The sequence below is a fragment of the Rhodamnia argentea genome, chromosome 7, assembly GCF_020921035.1.
Source record: "Rhodamnia argentea isolate NSW1041297 chromosome 7, ASM2092103v1, whole genome shotgun sequence".
Lineage (NCBI taxonomy): Eukaryota > Viridiplantae > Streptophyta > Magnoliopsida > Myrtales > Myrtaceae > Rhodamnia > Rhodamnia argentea.
The window spans coordinates 27,645,202-27,662,403 of NC_063156.1; the positions used below are offsets into that span (position 1 = coordinate 27,645,202).

The 17,202-nt window shown below is 38.8% G+C and overlaps 1 protein-coding gene across 1 annotated transcript; it reads left to right on the plus strand.

Annotated features, from left to right (window-relative positions):
• Window positions 1–4,093: 4,093 nt before the first annotated feature.
• Window positions 4,094–15,620, plus strand: LOC115752007 (poly [ADP-ribose] polymerase 1). The gene is made up of 20 exons (XM_030690029.2): window positions 4,094–4,451; window positions 6,161–6,210; window positions 6,302–6,485; window positions 7,214–7,400; window positions 7,577–7,913; window positions 8,141–8,336; window positions 8,404–8,565; window positions 8,684–8,744; window positions 8,856–8,919; window positions 8,989–9,240; window positions 11,218–11,455; window positions 11,551–11,663; window positions 11,740–11,816; window positions 11,943–12,103; window positions 12,854–13,045; window positions 13,160–13,268; window positions 13,372–13,454; window positions 13,588–13,725; window positions 13,933–14,115; window positions 15,118–15,620. The coding sequence occupies exons 1-20, from the start codon at window positions 4,305–4,307 to the stop codon at window positions 15,163–15,165; spliced, it is 2,982 nt and encodes a 993-aa protein (XP_030545889.1). The 5' UTR covers window positions 4,094–4,304; the 3' UTR covers window positions 15,166–15,620.
• Window positions 15,621–17,202: the final 1,582 nt, after the last annotated feature.

The following is a 17,202-nucleotide window of genomic DNA, read 5'->3' on the forward strand; positions in this document are numbered from 1 at the left end:
GCGGTGATTCTCTGTTTTTCATGCACACTCAAGGGACTCGCCACTCCTTGCCTCTTCGGGGAGTCCCTGGCCGAAAAGAGTAGTAGTAGTATGTAACCATTTTGCCTCTGCACCTCCCGATAGTATGCAAAAACGGAGAAGAAGACTGATTCTAGCCATACAAAACACAGAAAGGTGAATTTAATTTTGCCCCAGTTCTTAAGTTTAGGTCTAGGGCTTGAGGAACATTTTTGATTCAGCCCTAGTTCGTGAATTTGGGGGCAAACAAATGGCTGAAGCGACGTGGTTTTGCACCTCTTTTGGTGACTTCGTTTTGCCGATGAGCCATGTCAAACGCTTTTATGTTAAATTATTGCCACAGCGAATTTTCCTGCCACACAAATCGCTGATGTCACCAAAGTGATCGACTCTTTTATCAAAGTGGCAATAATTTTATAAATAATACGTTATGTCATTTGCGCTATCTTTTATAAATAATATAATATTTTTTTTAAGGAAGGAGTCTTGCTTGTCTAGTTAAAAAAATAGAAAAATTTACCAAAGAAATCCTAAACTTATTTCAATTATGCTAATTCAATTATAAACTTATTTTTCACCGATTCAACCTAAAGTCTTTTAAAATTATATTAATTTAATCTATTCGACTAATTTTTACTAGCTGGCGACATAATATTTTAATATTTTTTTATTTTTTTTTTTTTTTTTTTTTCTTCCCTTCTCTCTTCTTCCTCAAAGCAATCGTCGGACCTCGGCGATCGACCAAAGGGATGACCAACTTTTGCCATGGCCAAGCGAGGACGGTCGAGCCTCGTTGGCCGTCTCTCTTGCGGGTCGACGAGCTCCGATGACCACTGGAGGAAGAAGAGGGAAGGGAAAAAGAAAAAAAAAGAAAAAAAAATAAAAATATTCAAAAATATTTTAAAATATTGTGTCGTCGCCGGCGGATCGAAATTTGTCGGATTGACTTAATTAGCACAATAGCAAAATTTTTAGAATTGAATCTATAAAAAAAAAAAGTTTAGAACTGAATTGATACAATTGTAAAAAGTTTAGGACTTTTTTTGATAATTTTTCCAAAGAAATAATATAACCTTCTTATTGAAGGGAGGACTGAGCAATAAGTTAAGCCCAAAATGAACGTTTGGACCGACCGTCATTACCTTTAATCTTAAGGCTGCCAAGGGACTTTTTGAGCCCAGAAAAGCCTTTGACAAAAAATGAAACGTGTTTGGTGCAACTATTTGATAATGTATTTTCAAAGAGCCTTTCTCTCAAGGCAAGGGCCGAGTAACTTCGGCTTTCTAGCATTTTTTGGCATGCTGAAACTCAAGAGCTATCCAATTGTACTCTTCCAAGCTTGCTCTCAATGACATTTTCGTTATCCTTTAAACCACTAGAGGAAAACCACTCTTTATTATCTCTTTGCAATGCCAAAGAATCACCGATGATTGTCGAAATCGAGGCTAGCCTAGTCGCTCGACTGGTGTCACATTTCGATGCTCGCCAAGCTCAAGACTCACCCAATTGTGTGACCTTGGAGATCTTCTAGCCCTCAAGCTCACCTTTTGTCCCCATATCTAGCATGCTTGAGGTTGTGCAATCTCAACGACAAGCCGTCGCCCGAGCTACCGAGGTCATAAGAGATATCTTTCTTTTTTTCTTTTTTAATTAAAGTTATTTACAAGTGTAGTCTATTCCAAATGTCATTTAATAGGTGAAAGAGAAGAAATTGAGCTTGGGGGTTTCGCTGGGGGACGATGTCCTGACGATTACCGTGGAGCCAAATGTCGATCATGCGCTCGCCGTGGGACTTCTTGTTGTTTACGAACTATTCAACCGTAGTTTGTGACAAGTTCACCGACATGCTGTCGCGTTCGCAAAATCACCACCACCTCTCGAAAAATTACTAACCAAGATCTGGGAAGAACGTACGTTAGCTTTCTATCCAAACTTTCATTATCCAACGTACCTTTTCAAAGTTATCTATCCTTATTTATAGATAAGAAAGTTGCCATTCAAAAAGCACCTCTTCATGGGGTCCTCTCAAACACACCTCTTCGTGTACATTATCAAACACACCTCTTCATGGACGTATTATTACAGAACTCCCACCTGATCTTTCCAGGCCAACACGTACCAAAAGATCGAGACCCCCTTTTGAATAAAGAGGGATTTTCTATGGCCCGCCGTGTTCACCAACGGCAATTTCTATGTTTTACTAGAAGGGGCGATGTTTTCCCTCACCCACAGCGGATTACATAGCGATCGATAAGGAACAGAGCGAGAAAAGATTAGGTCGGCACGACATGTTTCCAACAATCATCTGATAATAAAGCGTGACTAACATAATTGTCTTGCTTTTTCTCTTCTTTTCAACCTCTGTCTCTTGTTCATCCTTTTCCTCTTTGTACTTTTCGAGTTGCTGCTACTTTTCTTTTGGGCCGAAAGTAGAGTGGACTTTGGGCCCACCGATGTCGGAGTAAAAGTGCGGGCCCAGTTTACGTGCGCAGTTATCATTGAGCGGTGTCCACGTCACCACATGGACAATCGGTTTTGTTTATGTTGACTTGTTCGGTAAAAATTGTGAAAATTACCTAAATGTATGACAACAGAATAATATTCATTTATCGGGTTTGCAATTTGTCGAGAATCTAATGCTTTATATGTTGGTAATTGTCCTCGTGGATGAAGGGAGATTTGTGTTTAGGATACGTGTTTTTCTAATAATCAATCCAAAGAAGAAAAATAAAAGGGTTAATACCGCGAAAAATCTGAAATCGGCACCCATGTAATCAAATATATCCCAAATCAATTTTTGGGTCACTAAAAATTCAAAACTAGTGTACCTATAATAAATTTATGACAAATTAATTTTTGGGTCACCTAAAACTCTAAAATAATATAGGTATGGCACGTTTACCTTAGGTTACTTCCATAAAATTTTATCTTGAAATTGCTGAGCTGAATTACACGTGGTAATAACTCAATTGAGGTGGTAAGTCCACGTGAAAATTCGTATCTCTCTCTCTCTCTTTATTTCTTAAGTCGTAATTTGGAAATAAAATATTCAAAAATATTTTAAAATATTATGTTGTCGTCGGCTGATTGGAATTCGTCGGATTGACTAAATTGGCATAGTAGCAAAAGTTTTAGAATTGAATCAATAAAAAAAAAAAAGTTTAGAACTGAATTGATACAATTGCAAAAAGCTTACGACTTTTTTTATAATTTTTTCAAAGAAATAATATAACCTTCTTATTGAAGGGAGGAGCGAGCAGTAAGTTAAGCTCAAAATGAACGTTTGGTCCGACCCTCATTACCTTTAATCTTAAGGCTGCCAAGGGACTTTTTGAGCTCAGAAAAGCCTTTGACAAAAAATGAAATGTGTTTGGTGCAACTACTCGAAAGCTCATCTGGGAAAATTTAATGTATTTTCAAAGAGCCTTTCTCTCAAGGCAAGGGCCGAGTAACTTCGGCTTTCTAGCATTTTTCGGCATGCCGAAACTCAAGAGCTATCGAATTGTACTCTTCCAAACTTGCTCTCAATGACATTTTCGTATTCCTTTAAACCACTAGAGAAAAATCACTCTTTACTATCTCTTTGCAAAGCCAAAGAATCACCGATGATTATCAAAGTCGAGGCCGGCCTAGTGGCTTGACAGGGGTCACATTTTGATGCTCGCCAAGGTCAAGGCTCACCCAATCGTGTGACCTTGGCGATCTTCTAGCCCTCAAGCTCACCTCTTGTCCCCATATTTGGCATATTTGAGGTTGTGCAATCTCAGCGACAAGCCGTCGTATGAGCTACCGATGTCATAAGAGATATCTTTTTTTGTTCTTTTTTAATTAAAGTTATTTAGAAGTGTAGTCTATTCCAAATGTCATTTAAATCAATGTTGTTTCGTAATGGGCTTTTCAATTATAGTTTATCCAAACACAAATTGCATTGCATGAAAACTTTTTTAGTCGGAAGTCCTTCACGTTTGTGCAAATATTTCCTAAGCACCTCCTTAATTAGAATGCAAACGGAAAAATCGATTACGGGGCCGGATCATTGAGCCGGGCCATTGGCATTTACGACGTCGTACAATACCGTCCCGCCAGCCCCCGAGGCTTCCAGTGCAAGCCTCAACAAAGCCGCTGATCAGTATTCAGTAGCGAGTCGAGCGAGAAGTGAAGTGACCGGGAGCGAAGGATCAACCCAGACTGCTTCTTCCTTCATGAACCGAGGCTAATCTCTACCTTCCTTCCTTCCTTCCTTCACTGGTCTTCCGCATCGGTTCTTGGCGAGGATTCGAGGAGCAATGGCGACCGCACCGGCCAAACCCTGGAGGGTGGAGTACGCGAAGTCGGCACGAGCGTCGTGCAAGTCCTGCAAGAGCTCCATCGACAAGGAGAAGCTCCGGCTCGGCAAGATGGTCCAGTCCTCTCAGTTCGACGGCTTCATCCCTGTAATCTCTCCCCTCTTTTGACATGTAATGCCAGTCTTAGGTTTTGTGTTGTTACGGTTATTTGAGGGGCTTAAAGCTATCATTTTTCTCTTCGCTGTGGATTCCGGATCATGCTTTCTGTTTGCCCATTTCTTGATTTTAGATGGAACGTTGGGTGCGTCGATTTTTCTGGCGCTTTAGTGGAGGTACTTGTGTTCGTGTTCGCTGTCCTAAGCGGTTAGACTCGGTTTCGACTCGAGCTTTCAGTTATTATGCTAAAAAATGACGGTTCTACGTTAAGTTTCAACCTTTTGTTGCTTGTAAGGCCCTGTAATGTGTGTGCACCGAGATGTAGCGTAGGATGCGTGTGTAGCATTTTTATAGAATTAACTTGTTGATTTTTGTTTCAATGGTCTTCAAATCACCCTGTTTCCCAAATGAGCGAAGTTGCCTGGTATGATCATGTTCATCGTCTTGCTTTCAGCATGACTTTTCTATTAGGATTAATCTGAGAGGGATGCAGGAGGGAGCCATGTAATTAAAAAAAGATATCCTACTTCATATGATTCCCTCGTTGGTAGAGCATGCTCCACTTTCTTGCGTAGCAGACATCACGTTAGTGGAGATTATGTAGAGAATGAAGGCACATTGTTGCTCAAGTTTTGATTAGTTATGAATATACGGCAGTTAGCCCCGTGAGCATGTTTGCAATCTTTGTTCATTTAGAAGGTTAAGGGGACCCAAAAATGGGTATGACTTACATTAAGTAACTTCTACCACAATACAATTTCTTACGTGAGCACCAGTGCCCTCATATTTGCTAAAAGTAGAGATCGTTTCAAAGATCAACTTTTGATCTTCGGCCAATTTCCTTTAGAGAGAGGAATAGAATGCTCTTTACTTTTGATACAATGGGGAACTTCAATTTTTTTACCTATAGCTTGTTGCAGATGACAGCTTTCTCTTGGTAATTTTCATGGGCGGCTTCGCTTCTGAAGTCGTTTTGGATAAGGAACTACCCCCTTGGTATCTTTCATGATATGATTTGATTTATCCTTACAAAAATTATAGAAAAAAGCTAAAGCAAGATTTTCTTGGGGATTGTTGAACATTTTTATGCTGACTACAATCAATAATATATAATTTTAAGATGTTTTCCCGTTTTCAAATTTGAAGATTAATTTAATCTAATCTCATCTATGGAATGATGTTACTTGAAGGTTGGCGATGCCTTCGAAGTAAAATATGATGTTAAAAAGATCCACTTTCCTCTTTCTTAAGCAAGTTAGCTATAAGTTTTAAGTTACTAGAAGTTACTGCCCATTTTGCTAAGACTTTCCATACTGCGAAAAACCAAATAGGTCACCATATTATGAGTTTTAGAGGATGGCAATGAAATTCATTACTGAAAGCCATGTGCTAGATGTGTATACGAATTATGTGACAAGTTAATTTTGTGTCACACGGTGCGAGCCTTGTGTGATATGTAGATACTACTGTGATATGTAGAGACTACTTACATGGTCTACTCGTAAACAAGCCCATTAAGCTATATTTCTTCATGTTTAATTGTGAATAGTTTCTCAGTGATTATGAATTTGCATGTTCTCTGATTATGTTCTTGACCTACAAGCTTCGTTTTGAATTTGATTTGAAGCCTTCTTATGTTATTTCACGATCCGGAGATATCTTCACTGTGGAGATTTAACATGTGTTTGTTTTTGGATCAGATGTGGAATCATGCTGATTGCATTATGAGGAAAGCAAATCAAATTAAATCGTACGTTCTCTAGCAGTTATGCCTATGTGGGGTTTCATTAATTAATCAGGAGCTGTTTACTAAGTTATCTTGAAAATTTATTTTCAACTAGGATTGATGATGTTGAAGGCTTAGAGTTGCTTCGGTGGGAGGATCAACAAAAGATCAGGAAATATGTGGAGAGTTGCGGTCCTTCAACCAAAAATTCCTCCGCTGACTCAGAGTGCAGCATTGAAGTGTCACCAACTTCTCGTGCATCCTGCAGGCAATGTGGTCAAAAGATTATGAAAGGGGAAGTATGACCTTATTCTTTTTGTTTAGTTCTTTCTACCAGAATAGTATTTACTCATCATGGTTGCATCATAGCATAAACCATAAAAATGGAACAGGAAACAAGTGTTTTTGTTGCTTAGAGGAAATCATAAGTCAACTAGCTTTTGTGTACAATACAGTACTTTTGTGGTCACTCTTTTTGTTGATTGCAAGGAAAAGATTTTACTTGGTTGTAGAAGACCTTTTGATAGGATTTTATCCAACCATAGGTCTTGTGGAGGTATAGTGTTTTACGGATTCATCTGCAGGAACTAAAATTGGCTTTTGGTGACTTGGATTAATAGCTGGGAACATTGGGTTGTTTGTTAAATGACTCCTTGTAATGTGAAATTCAAATAAGTACTTAACCATACTTAAAGGGTGAAGTTATCCAGTCTCTTAACCTTTTTTAAGAGATTTTGACTAGACTGTTATATGTGGATGCTATCCAGAGCTTAAGCTTAGAAACCAATTTACATTGATCACAACTCATTGGTAAATAGAATCTACTTGTTGAAAAGAAAGAGTTTTAGACTACAAACGAATGCATTCTTCTAAAGGGGAAAGTACTCAAGGGCATCTATCACCAGAACCAAAAACAGAGAACAGAAAGAAAAGAAAAAGTTTCATCCAGTCAGCGTAGTTTCTTATTCTGATGGCAATAACATAGACTACTAGAACTTTTGCTGATATTTGCGCTCTTCTTTATCAGACCCGGATATCTATAAAGCCTGATGGTCAAGGAGTCAAGGGCTTGGCGTGGCATCATGCGCATTGTTTCATTAACAGATCTCCATCTACTCAACTGGACAAGATAAGTGGATGGGACAGCCTTTCTGTTTCTGATCAGGCACCGCTAATAGACTTGGTTAAAAGCGTTCCCTCAGCAGCAAAGAATGGTATGGAATCAGTTGTTTCTTCTATGTCGGAAAAACCAGAGAGAGCACCGAGTTGTGATTCCAATTCACCGAGTTGTGATTCCAATTACTGTCTTGTGTCGTGGTTTGATTCCAATTACTGTCTTGTGTCGTGGTTTGATTCCCATTACTGTCTTTTGTTGTGGTTGTCTTCTTAGGGAAAAAGCATGAGCCACAAAAGAATGAAGAAATTGTGCAAGAGCCAACCTCCATAGCTGGAATGAAGCGCAAGAAAGATGTTACAGGCGAGCAGAAGTCAAAAGCAATCAAAGCTGAAGGAGATGTGCGCACAAGTGGGGTTGCCCATTCAAAGAATGTTGATCATGAAGACATAAATGTGTCTGAACTAGAAACTAAACTCGAGGCCCAGACCAAAGAGTTATGGGCATTGAAAGATGACTTAAAGAAGCATGTCACAACTTCTGAGATGCGTGAAATGCTTGAAGCAAATGATCAAGATTCAACAGGATCTGAACTTGATTTGCGTGACAAATGGTAAATGTTTGTACATAGGCCTCACCTGTATTGTAGGTTTCTGCTTTAGCTTTTACGCCAAGTTTTGATCTTTTTGATGAGTGCCTCCAGTAGTGATTTGTCATGTCATTCATGACCAGTATATAAACTGTTTTCAAGACTGGCAATGCGCTTTAGCCAATGTTTTATTGTATACTATAGTATATATTAAAAGTTGCACGGCTCTTATTGGCACCTGTTTTGTTTAGTGCTGATGGGATGTTGTTTGGAGCACTGGCTAGCTGCCCAGTTTGTGCTGGTTCACTTCGATACTCTAGTGGCATGTATAGATGTCAGGGGTATCTGTCAGCATGGAGCAAGTGTTCTTATTCTACTCGAGAACCAGAACGTGTCCAAGGGAAATGGAAAATCCCAGAAGGAACGGACAATCAATATCTGAAAAAGGTAAATATGCTCATGTATTACATGTGCAAAGTTATCCATTAGTTAACTCTCTTTTTCCTTAATACAGTGGTTTAAATCACAAAAAGGGAAGAAGCCCATTCGAATTCTTCCACCACCCTCGGCTGCCAGTCCTTTAGGAGGTCGGAATGCTGGTCAGTCTCAATCATCAAGGATTGAAAGCTTGGGAGATCTAAAAGTTGCTATTGTTGGATCTACGAAGGAATCTATTGTATGATTTTTGCTCTCCATGCTTTTCAGATAATGACTATGGAAATATACACAATAGCATTTTGAACAAACTTATAACTGCGTTGGGCATAAAATTTATTGCAGTGGTGTTTGTGCAGACTGAGTGGAAATCAAAAATTGAGGAAGCAGGTGGACAAGTTCATGCCAAGATTAGGAAAGGTATTATTCTATGAACTGAAGTGTGGATACTTGCTCCGTTCATGCTTCATTCCGTATGGTAAGTTCAGGGCCATTGAACTGATAAATGTACCTCGCATTGACAATTGACAGACACTAGTTGTGTAGTTGTTGGTGGAGAGCTGGACGATCAAGAGGCTGAGATGAGAAAGGCTAGGTAGGCTACTGTTAAGGCCGGCCTTCAACATGAGATTTCTTGAGCTAATGTGGCAGTTTGTTTTGGCAGGAGGATCAAAATTCCTATTGTTAGAGAGGATTATCTGGTTGACTGTTTTAAGAGACAGAAGAAGCTTTCATGTGATCTTTATAAAGTTGAAGCCCTTGGCAAAGCTTCAGGTGTAGTTACTGTCAAAGTGAAAGGGCGAAGTGCTGTGCATGAATCATCGGAGATGCAAGACTCTGGTCACATCCTGGAGGATGGAAAAAGCATCTATAATACTACTTTGAACATGTCTGACTTATCAACAGGTGTAAACAGGTTAGTTCTTGTGTCCATATTGTTCATGTCATTCTCACTTTCGTTTCTCATTTTCGCTTTTGCGCGTGTGCGCCTGGGCGTGTGGTTTTGATGTCCAAGGATGGATTCTCCTAGGAAGAATGAAAAGTTTCTGGATTTACTTAAGAGACCGTGTAGAAATAAACTACAGTTTGGTGTGACGTTGGTCGTCTATACCTGATTTCAGTATGAATTTGTTAGTATAGCCTTATTGATTTTGCTATGCTTCCTAGGTAGATTCGGTTGATTATTCTTCTTACGTGTCCGACGACTCTCCTCTTCGATGGGAGGCTGTAGCTCTGAGCATGAACCCTTTGGCATGTTTTTTTTTATTTTTGAAAAGCAATGGCATGATGTTTCCCCTGATTTTTTTTCAATCTGTTTAAAAACCTTGTTTGGAATCAGGGTGCTCCTCTGATCAGTAACTTTGCTTTAAGCCAAGATCTATTGGTATATCCCGAATGAGGACCTATTAGCTGGATTGACCTGGTTGTTTGATCTGCAGATTTTATCTTTTCTTTAGACGTTAAGATGAAACTTCGTATCAAATTGTGAAGAAATTTCACAAATCCCTTTACTTTGAGTGCATATCTCATCTACAAAGAATACATGGTTGGCTCTGTTAATCGCTGAAAAGGATGGAAAATTCCCTTTACTCTTCAATTTCTGCTCAAAATAGATGAGGGGGAATCTGCAAAGTACCTTCCGAAGAAATTCTATGTTATATTGATAAAGTGTTAGCTATTGGCCACAAAAATAATGGGCCTAATTGCGACTGTTTCAAAAGCTTTGAGGGTGTAAGAAACTATAAAATAGTTTAAACTAGGTGACATATAAGGATGGAGTTAGGGCATTTTTAATGCATTTTGGAACATGGTAATGTATTTTAAAACAAACTAGGATCAGTGGTTCAAGTTGATAACTGACATTGTAACATTATAAGGGAAACTGAAAGAAAGTGAGGGAAAGAGATGGCAGATTTGTCTTAATTCAGCCCCGGTCTCCAGTTTCTTCTACTGGCATATTTATGTTTGTGTACATATGAATTACTTCTGGTTAATTGACTACTGCGGCTTGGATGGGGGTCTAGTTGCAATTTACTACTCTCAAAATAGGTTTCCTTTCTTCTTTTAATTGTGTCACCAAGTTGGATCTTCTTGCACAGAGATTAGTACATAGAAGACGATGCAAACTTGCTTCTTGAAAGTGGTTAGTTCTTAACTGCAGCATTTAAAATGTAACCTTTGCACTGGAATGGGCTTTACAGGTTAGGCAAAAGGAGTTAAGACTTTGTGGACTTTGGATGTATGTGCATGTGTAAGTAGACACGGTATTCTATATATATATATAGAATGTAAATTAGGAATGGAAAATGAAAATAATTTGCTAGAAGAAAGTATGGTAACAAATAGTGATGGCATATACATTGATTAATAAGGTTATAAAAGTTGACTTTGTGATAAGATTGTAAATTGTGTGGACCAAATTGTTCTTATCATCCCCAGTTAATTTTCACAAACCTTTCTCTTATATGATCTTCCTAAAGTCTAGGGTCAAATAACTACGATCTCATTGTTTATTATTTGAATATTAAACCAGTGACTTAATTTAATAGCTTAAGCCTTTAGAACTATTGGAAGTAGTTCCACAATTTTAAATTTGTCATGAAATGTGTTAATTAAACTATGTATGAAATGGTGGTGGCTAATTGGCCAATTTGAAATGTTATGAGCTGATTGTAAGCTTTTTAGTTTGGAGCTACATTGCAGAACTGACAAGGAAATTGGCTTCTTTTTTTTCAACCTTTTCAATTTATGTATGCCTGGCTGATTTTCAGTTTACTGAACTCTGATCAAAGTCTACTACATGACTGCTTGATGTCCATATAAATGTTTTTTTTTTTTTTTGGTTAAACCTTACTCTTGCTGATGGATGACTCTATCTGGTTGCTCTGCATAGTTACTACATCCTCCAAATAATCCAAGAAGATAGAGGGTCGGACTGTTACCTTTTCCGGAAATGGGGTCGAGTGGGCAATGAAAAAATTGGAGGATCCAAATTAGAGGGGCTTTCAAAATCAGATGCAATCGATCAATTCAAACGGTTGTTTCTTGACAAGACAGGAAATCTATGGGAGGCATGGGAGTCAAAAGAGAATTTTCGGAAGCAACCTGGCAGATTCTACCCTCTGGATATAGTACTCCTCATCTATATTGCTTTATTCAATGCAAATATACTCGATTAAGTGTGAAATTTTCTTTCTCTCTAACTTTCCAAATGATCGATTTGTAGGACTACGGAGTCAGCAAACAGGTCGCAAAGAAAACTTCAGATGATGCAGATAGCCGACTTGCCCCTCCATTGAAAGAACTGATGAGGATACTTTTTAACGTGGAGACATATAGGTCATATGATAACCAATATTAGAATTTCGTGACCCATGGTGCTTTGTATTCTATCTAAGTCCAATATTGACTGCAGAGCTGCTATGATGGAATTTGAAATCAATATGTCGGAAATGCCGCTTGGAAAACTAAGCAAAACTAACATAAGGAAAGGTACTTGATTTGAGTATCAATCTTTTCTGATTTGTATAACCAGCTGAAATGCCATATTTTTCTTTCTGTAATTAGATTATATTCAGGAATCATGGGTTTGGTGATATTATACTTCTTTTATCTCAGGTTTTGAAGCATTGACAGACGTTCAGAATCTGTTGAATAGTGGAACTCACGAACCATCCGTCAAAGAAAGTTTGCTTATTGATGCGAGCAACCGATTTTTCACGGTGATCCCATCTATTCATCCGCATGTTATCAAGGATGAAGATGATTTTCAGTCCAAGGTACCGAATGCACTGCAAAATGCATTGCATGTTTCATCACGTAATGTCATGTGTTTCTTGTGAAGCCAATGAGATTGTAGTTGATTGATTTCTACCTAGACAAAATATTTCTCATCCGTGTCATCTCATACTTTTTACATGTGAGGTAAGGCTGAAAGGATTCTTCTCTTATGACTCAAGAAATGTGCATGGGCCATTCTCAGGTAGAAAATGTCTACGTGTGACTTGCTTGCTCCTTGCATGAACCCACACAAATGTTCCTTGATGCAGCCAGAATCAATGTACCCTTTTGGTTTCTGTTTTGGTTGTGCAACGTGAACTCAAACTGTTCAAAAAAGAGAGAGAGAGAGAAAGGAAAAAAGAACTCAAACTGCAAAAGAATGAGATATTTGGCCAGTATCTGGCAATAGATGCAATATTGGCTTGATGGTGATTACTAGGGAACATCTGGAACGATAATGAGATTGAAATTCTTTGTGATTGCCATCAGACTACAGGAAGCTATAGTTGCAGAGCATGTCATATTTCCATTCCTATATTCCCTGGTTTTATCCTATTGCTTTAGTGTTTTCTAAAATTTAAAGTCAGGAACCTTTACCATATGGATATTTTAAAGGCAGTCTACAACCGAATAAAGTGGGGATTACCCTACATGGCTCATAACCAATTTGATACCTTGGTGAATTTAGCTGCTTTCCACAGTGGCTCATTGAAATTATTATGTCAAATATGTTCTTGCCTTTATGGCAGGTGAAAATGTTAGAAGCTCTTCAGGACATTGAAATTGCATCTAGACTGGTTGGCTTTGATGTTGATAATGACGATTCGCTTGATGAGAAGTACAAAAAGCTTCGATGTAACATTGATCCCCTTCCTCATGATAGTGAAGAGTATCAGCTGATCGAGAAGTATCTCCATAAGACCCATGCACCTACTCACACGGTTGGTGTACTCTGTGATTGTTGATCGTAGACTTCGGCTTCACTGGATTCTCCTACTCTCTATCTCTCTCTCACCCATTCTAGTAGAATATTTATTCTGCTTCTTTATCTTTAGGATTGGACTCTAGAATTGGAGGACGTTTTCTCACTTGAACGTGAAGGGGAATTTGATAAATTTGCTCCCTTCCGGCAAAGCCTAAGGAATAGAATGCTTTTATGGCATGGTTAGTGACAACTTTAATTCATTAAAGAGTGACATGATCTTTCGTTTGAGTGGCTATTCCAAAAGAAAATGATTAGTAGCGACTAAAAGTTTCTGCTCCACAGGTTCTCGCTTGACAAACTTTGTAGGTATACTCAGTCAGGGTATGAGAATTGCTCCTCCTGAAGCTCCAGCAACTGGCTACATGGTTCTCCACCTCCTCCCTCCCCCCCTCCCTCCTTCCCTCCCTCTCTCTCTCTCCCCATATATATATATGCATGTGGTTTTTCTTGTTTATGTTGAAACTTTATCTGCAAATTTAACTATCACTTGTTATGCAGTTTGGCAAAGGAGTATATTTTGCTGACATGGTCAGTAAAAGTGCCCAGTATTGCTTCACTGATAAGAATAATCCTGTTGGGCTAATGCTCTTGAGTGAAGTTGCTTTGGGAGAGGTCTATGAGCTTAAGAAGGCAAAGGTATGTGTGCATATTAGGTCTTTGAGGCCTGAAGGGATAACTGGTTTCCTTTATGCCTATATGTTGTTGACAAACTGCTTTGTAGGAAAAGTTTCTGATAGCTTGGAATCCTGCCTCAATTTTGTTGCTCAATATTCATTAAATTTGCATGTCAAACTTTTAATTTGCAAGAGGGGCTTATTACCCTTTCTTTTATTTGTCATTCAGTATATGGATAAGCCCCCGGAAGGCAGACACTCTACTAAAGGTCTAGGCAAGAAGATACCCCAGGAATCTGAGTACGTGAAATGGAAGGATGATGTTATTGTTCCCTGTGGCAAACCAGTATCTTCTAATGTGAAAGCCTCTGAGCTTATGTACAATGAGTACATTGTTTATAATACAGCTCAAGTAAGTTTGCCTTCTCAGATTCAATTTTAGTTGTCATATTACTGCTCGCTAGTCCTTGCATTTTCTCTGCACGATGCTTTGTCTTTTGTGGATAAACTCTTAGTTTTTGTTTAATCTAAATCTTGTGGCGTACATACTGTTACTTTTTCATAGTCCTAAATGCCTGAAACTTATACAGATTTTGACATGTGATTCGCATATAATTTTCTCATGATCCTTTGGAATTTGGACAATATTTTAAATTTTGGTGGAAGAGCAACCTTTTAAAAAGCAAAAACAGATGGGCCCGTTGAACCTTTTTCTACTGCATAACAATGTAGAGCTCTGCATTTTTCAATTTTTTTAGGCACAAAGGGAGAAAAACAGAATAGCCAAAATAAAGCTGTTCAAGGGTGCGTTTGTTTCGCGGAAAACTCAAGTTTGGAAGACATTTTCCAAAAAATGATTGCTCGTATCGCTTGCAATAATCAAACAATGAAAAATATTTTTATCACCCACGAAAATAGTTAGTCATAGATTGTTGTCGATAATAAAAACATCTTCCGTTGACAAATTTTTCTAAGCGATATAACCAATTAAGTTTCAAAATATGTTTTCCCAAATCTTGAGTTTTTGAAACAAACGCAACCTGAGAGGAAGAAAGCAGAGGGCTGTCTTGTCCCTATGTGGTAAAAGAGCATATATTCTCGGCACAAACGGAGTGATGTAGGCTTTCTTACTGCCAACAGGCATTCGAGATCACTTGAATACATGCTTTTACTTGTCTGGCCACCTCACGCATCCTGTCATAATTTATGTTGGGCTGTTGGAGTCAGGAAGTAGTTCTTTATTTTTTTGACAATGAAGGGTGCTGTCGGTGTTCTTTCATTGTTACTATTGCAAGCTGGATCATGCTTGGTTACTACTACCCTCCCACTGTGTTTCTTCAGAACTCAAACACAGATTATAACTATCTATTACCCTGTCTACTGATCTGGTGGTTGGATGTGATGTCTTTAACAGGTTAAGATGCAATTTTTGTTGAAGGTGAGGTTTCACCACAAGAGGTGAAGAAGCAGCTAGAAGTGTTGGTCGCTTGCCTTTTGAATCTCTGTATAGGCTGGATGTAAATAGCGCCTAGTGGTTTATCTGGTTGGAGACTCAGTTTCCGGGTTGTTTGACACTTATGCCCGCTAACCACTATTTTTAATCACTGGCAAGATCTCATTTTGGGGTTTGGTGGAGATCTTCAAACTTCCTCTCCCAGCTACAAGTATGTCGAGTTTCGGTCTTAGCTCTGTAATTGACATTTCCAAGTGAAAAAGTGTTGTGCCTTTGAATTATGAGTTCGGTTGCATCCTCTATGGTTTGACTGAATTTTCCCAAGGGGTTGCACACGACCTGCTATGTCATTTGTTCAGGGAGTGAGACATATTGTCTTGCCAAGAAACGCAACTATATCAGACCTCGATGTTGGCGAAGGCAGACTCATAGTGAGATTTGATCAAGTACCGGGTAAGCAAGCATCATGAAGGCCATCGTCCTATATTACTGAAGATCCTAGCTATTAGCTGTTATTCCTGACTGTTTGTAACGAGTTAAAGTTCTCGTTATTGAGCGCAAAGTCATTGAGCGCTTTGCAGCTCGATGCAGATCCAAAGAAGATTGCTAGAATATCTGACAGTGAAAATTGGTTAGGCAAGTCGTGTTGGGTCGTATGGAACGGAGAATCTAACCCTTAATTCACTAAGAGGGTGTCGTCAGTTGAGGTAGATGATCTTAAAGCGCGATACAACTGGACAGCTTGGCGAGAGTGTGGCATGCGGCGAGGAGGATGACCTCATTACGACAGAGGTGATAGGTAGGGGCCTGAGGAGGGGAAAAGGACGGCGATGATTCCGACCGCTTACATGTTTAAGGGGGCCGGTGGTTGGCGTGACGGCTGTGAGCGCAAACAGCCATTTTCCTCAGTCACGGTTACGGTACCATTCTGGTGCAGCTGTTCTCTAACATGATGAGCAGCTTCGCTTTTTATATTCGCAATAGAGCGGCGGTTGCCTTGTGTACGTGTGATGATTGACCGTAGGTTTTCAGTTCGAGATCACGTACGTTGTTCCATGGTCCCGAGCACTGGAATCTGATTTTCGTTTTGTCCGGACTTTCGTTGCCTCTCTAAATCCACTCCTTTCGGTCTGAACATTGCTATCAGACGGCCTGCCAAAGTAAATACGTACCCCGCTAATGATATGCGATCATTCAAGTCACTAGCGTGATCTAAGTACACATACCTTGTGATTTCACTGACATTCTCGACAAGTTCCTCAAGATGTCGATGTGGTCGTTTGTCTGCCTATTGGAACCCTAATGGCTTAGAGAATGTATCATTGAACTTCGGGGATGATTTGAAAAAAAATCGGGACAGAGTATTCAGAAGGCAAAATGGTTATTTTTGGAAGGTTTGGGAACCAAAAAAAAAAAAAAAAGGGTCAAACCAGCCTGAATGCATGATAATTTATGACTGATAGAAAATAGGGTTAATACCATGAAAAACCCTAAATTGGTACACTTGTGACAAATTTATCCTAAACTATTTTTTTTACTACAAAAAATTCCAAACTGGTACACTTGTAACAAATTTGCCCCAAACTATTTTTTTAACCACCAAAATCCTAAATCTGGTATATTTGTCACAAATTTATCATAAACTAATTCTTTTGACCAAAAAATACCCCAAACTGGTACACCTGCGACAAATTTGCCTCTAGTTAAATTGATTTAATATCACGAAAAATCTCAAATTGATAAACCTGTGACAAACGGAAGGTCAAAACTCCATAATGGTATACCCGTCAACTGTCATATGTCACCAAATCAACAATTTGACTGTTAAATTTAACGAAAATTAACGGAGGGTAAATTTGTCACGTGTGTACCAGTTTAGGATAAATTTGTCATAGATATACCAATTTGGGATTTTTTGTGGTAAAAAAAATAGTTTGGAGTAAATTTGTCACAAGTGTACCGGTTTGGGGTTTTCCATGGTATTAACCCTAGAAAATATAAATATGCAAAGCATGAGAAATTGATTTTTTTTTTTTTATAGAATTA

Excerpts from the sequence above, each read along its gene's own strand:
- LOC115752007 (XM_030690029.2), top strand. The coding sequence starts at position 4,305 with ATGGCGACCGCACCGGCCAAACCCTGGAGGGTGGAGTACGCGAAGTCG. Across the intron at positions 7,914-8,140 it reads CTTGATTTGCGTGACAAATG|TGCTGATGGGATGTTGTTTG; the intron begins GTAAATGTTTGT and ends TGTTTTGTTTAG. Across the intron at positions 13,726-13,932 it reads ATGAGCTTAAGAAGGCAAAG|TATATGGATAAGCCCCCGGA; the intron begins GTATGTGTGCAT and ends TTTGTCATTCAG.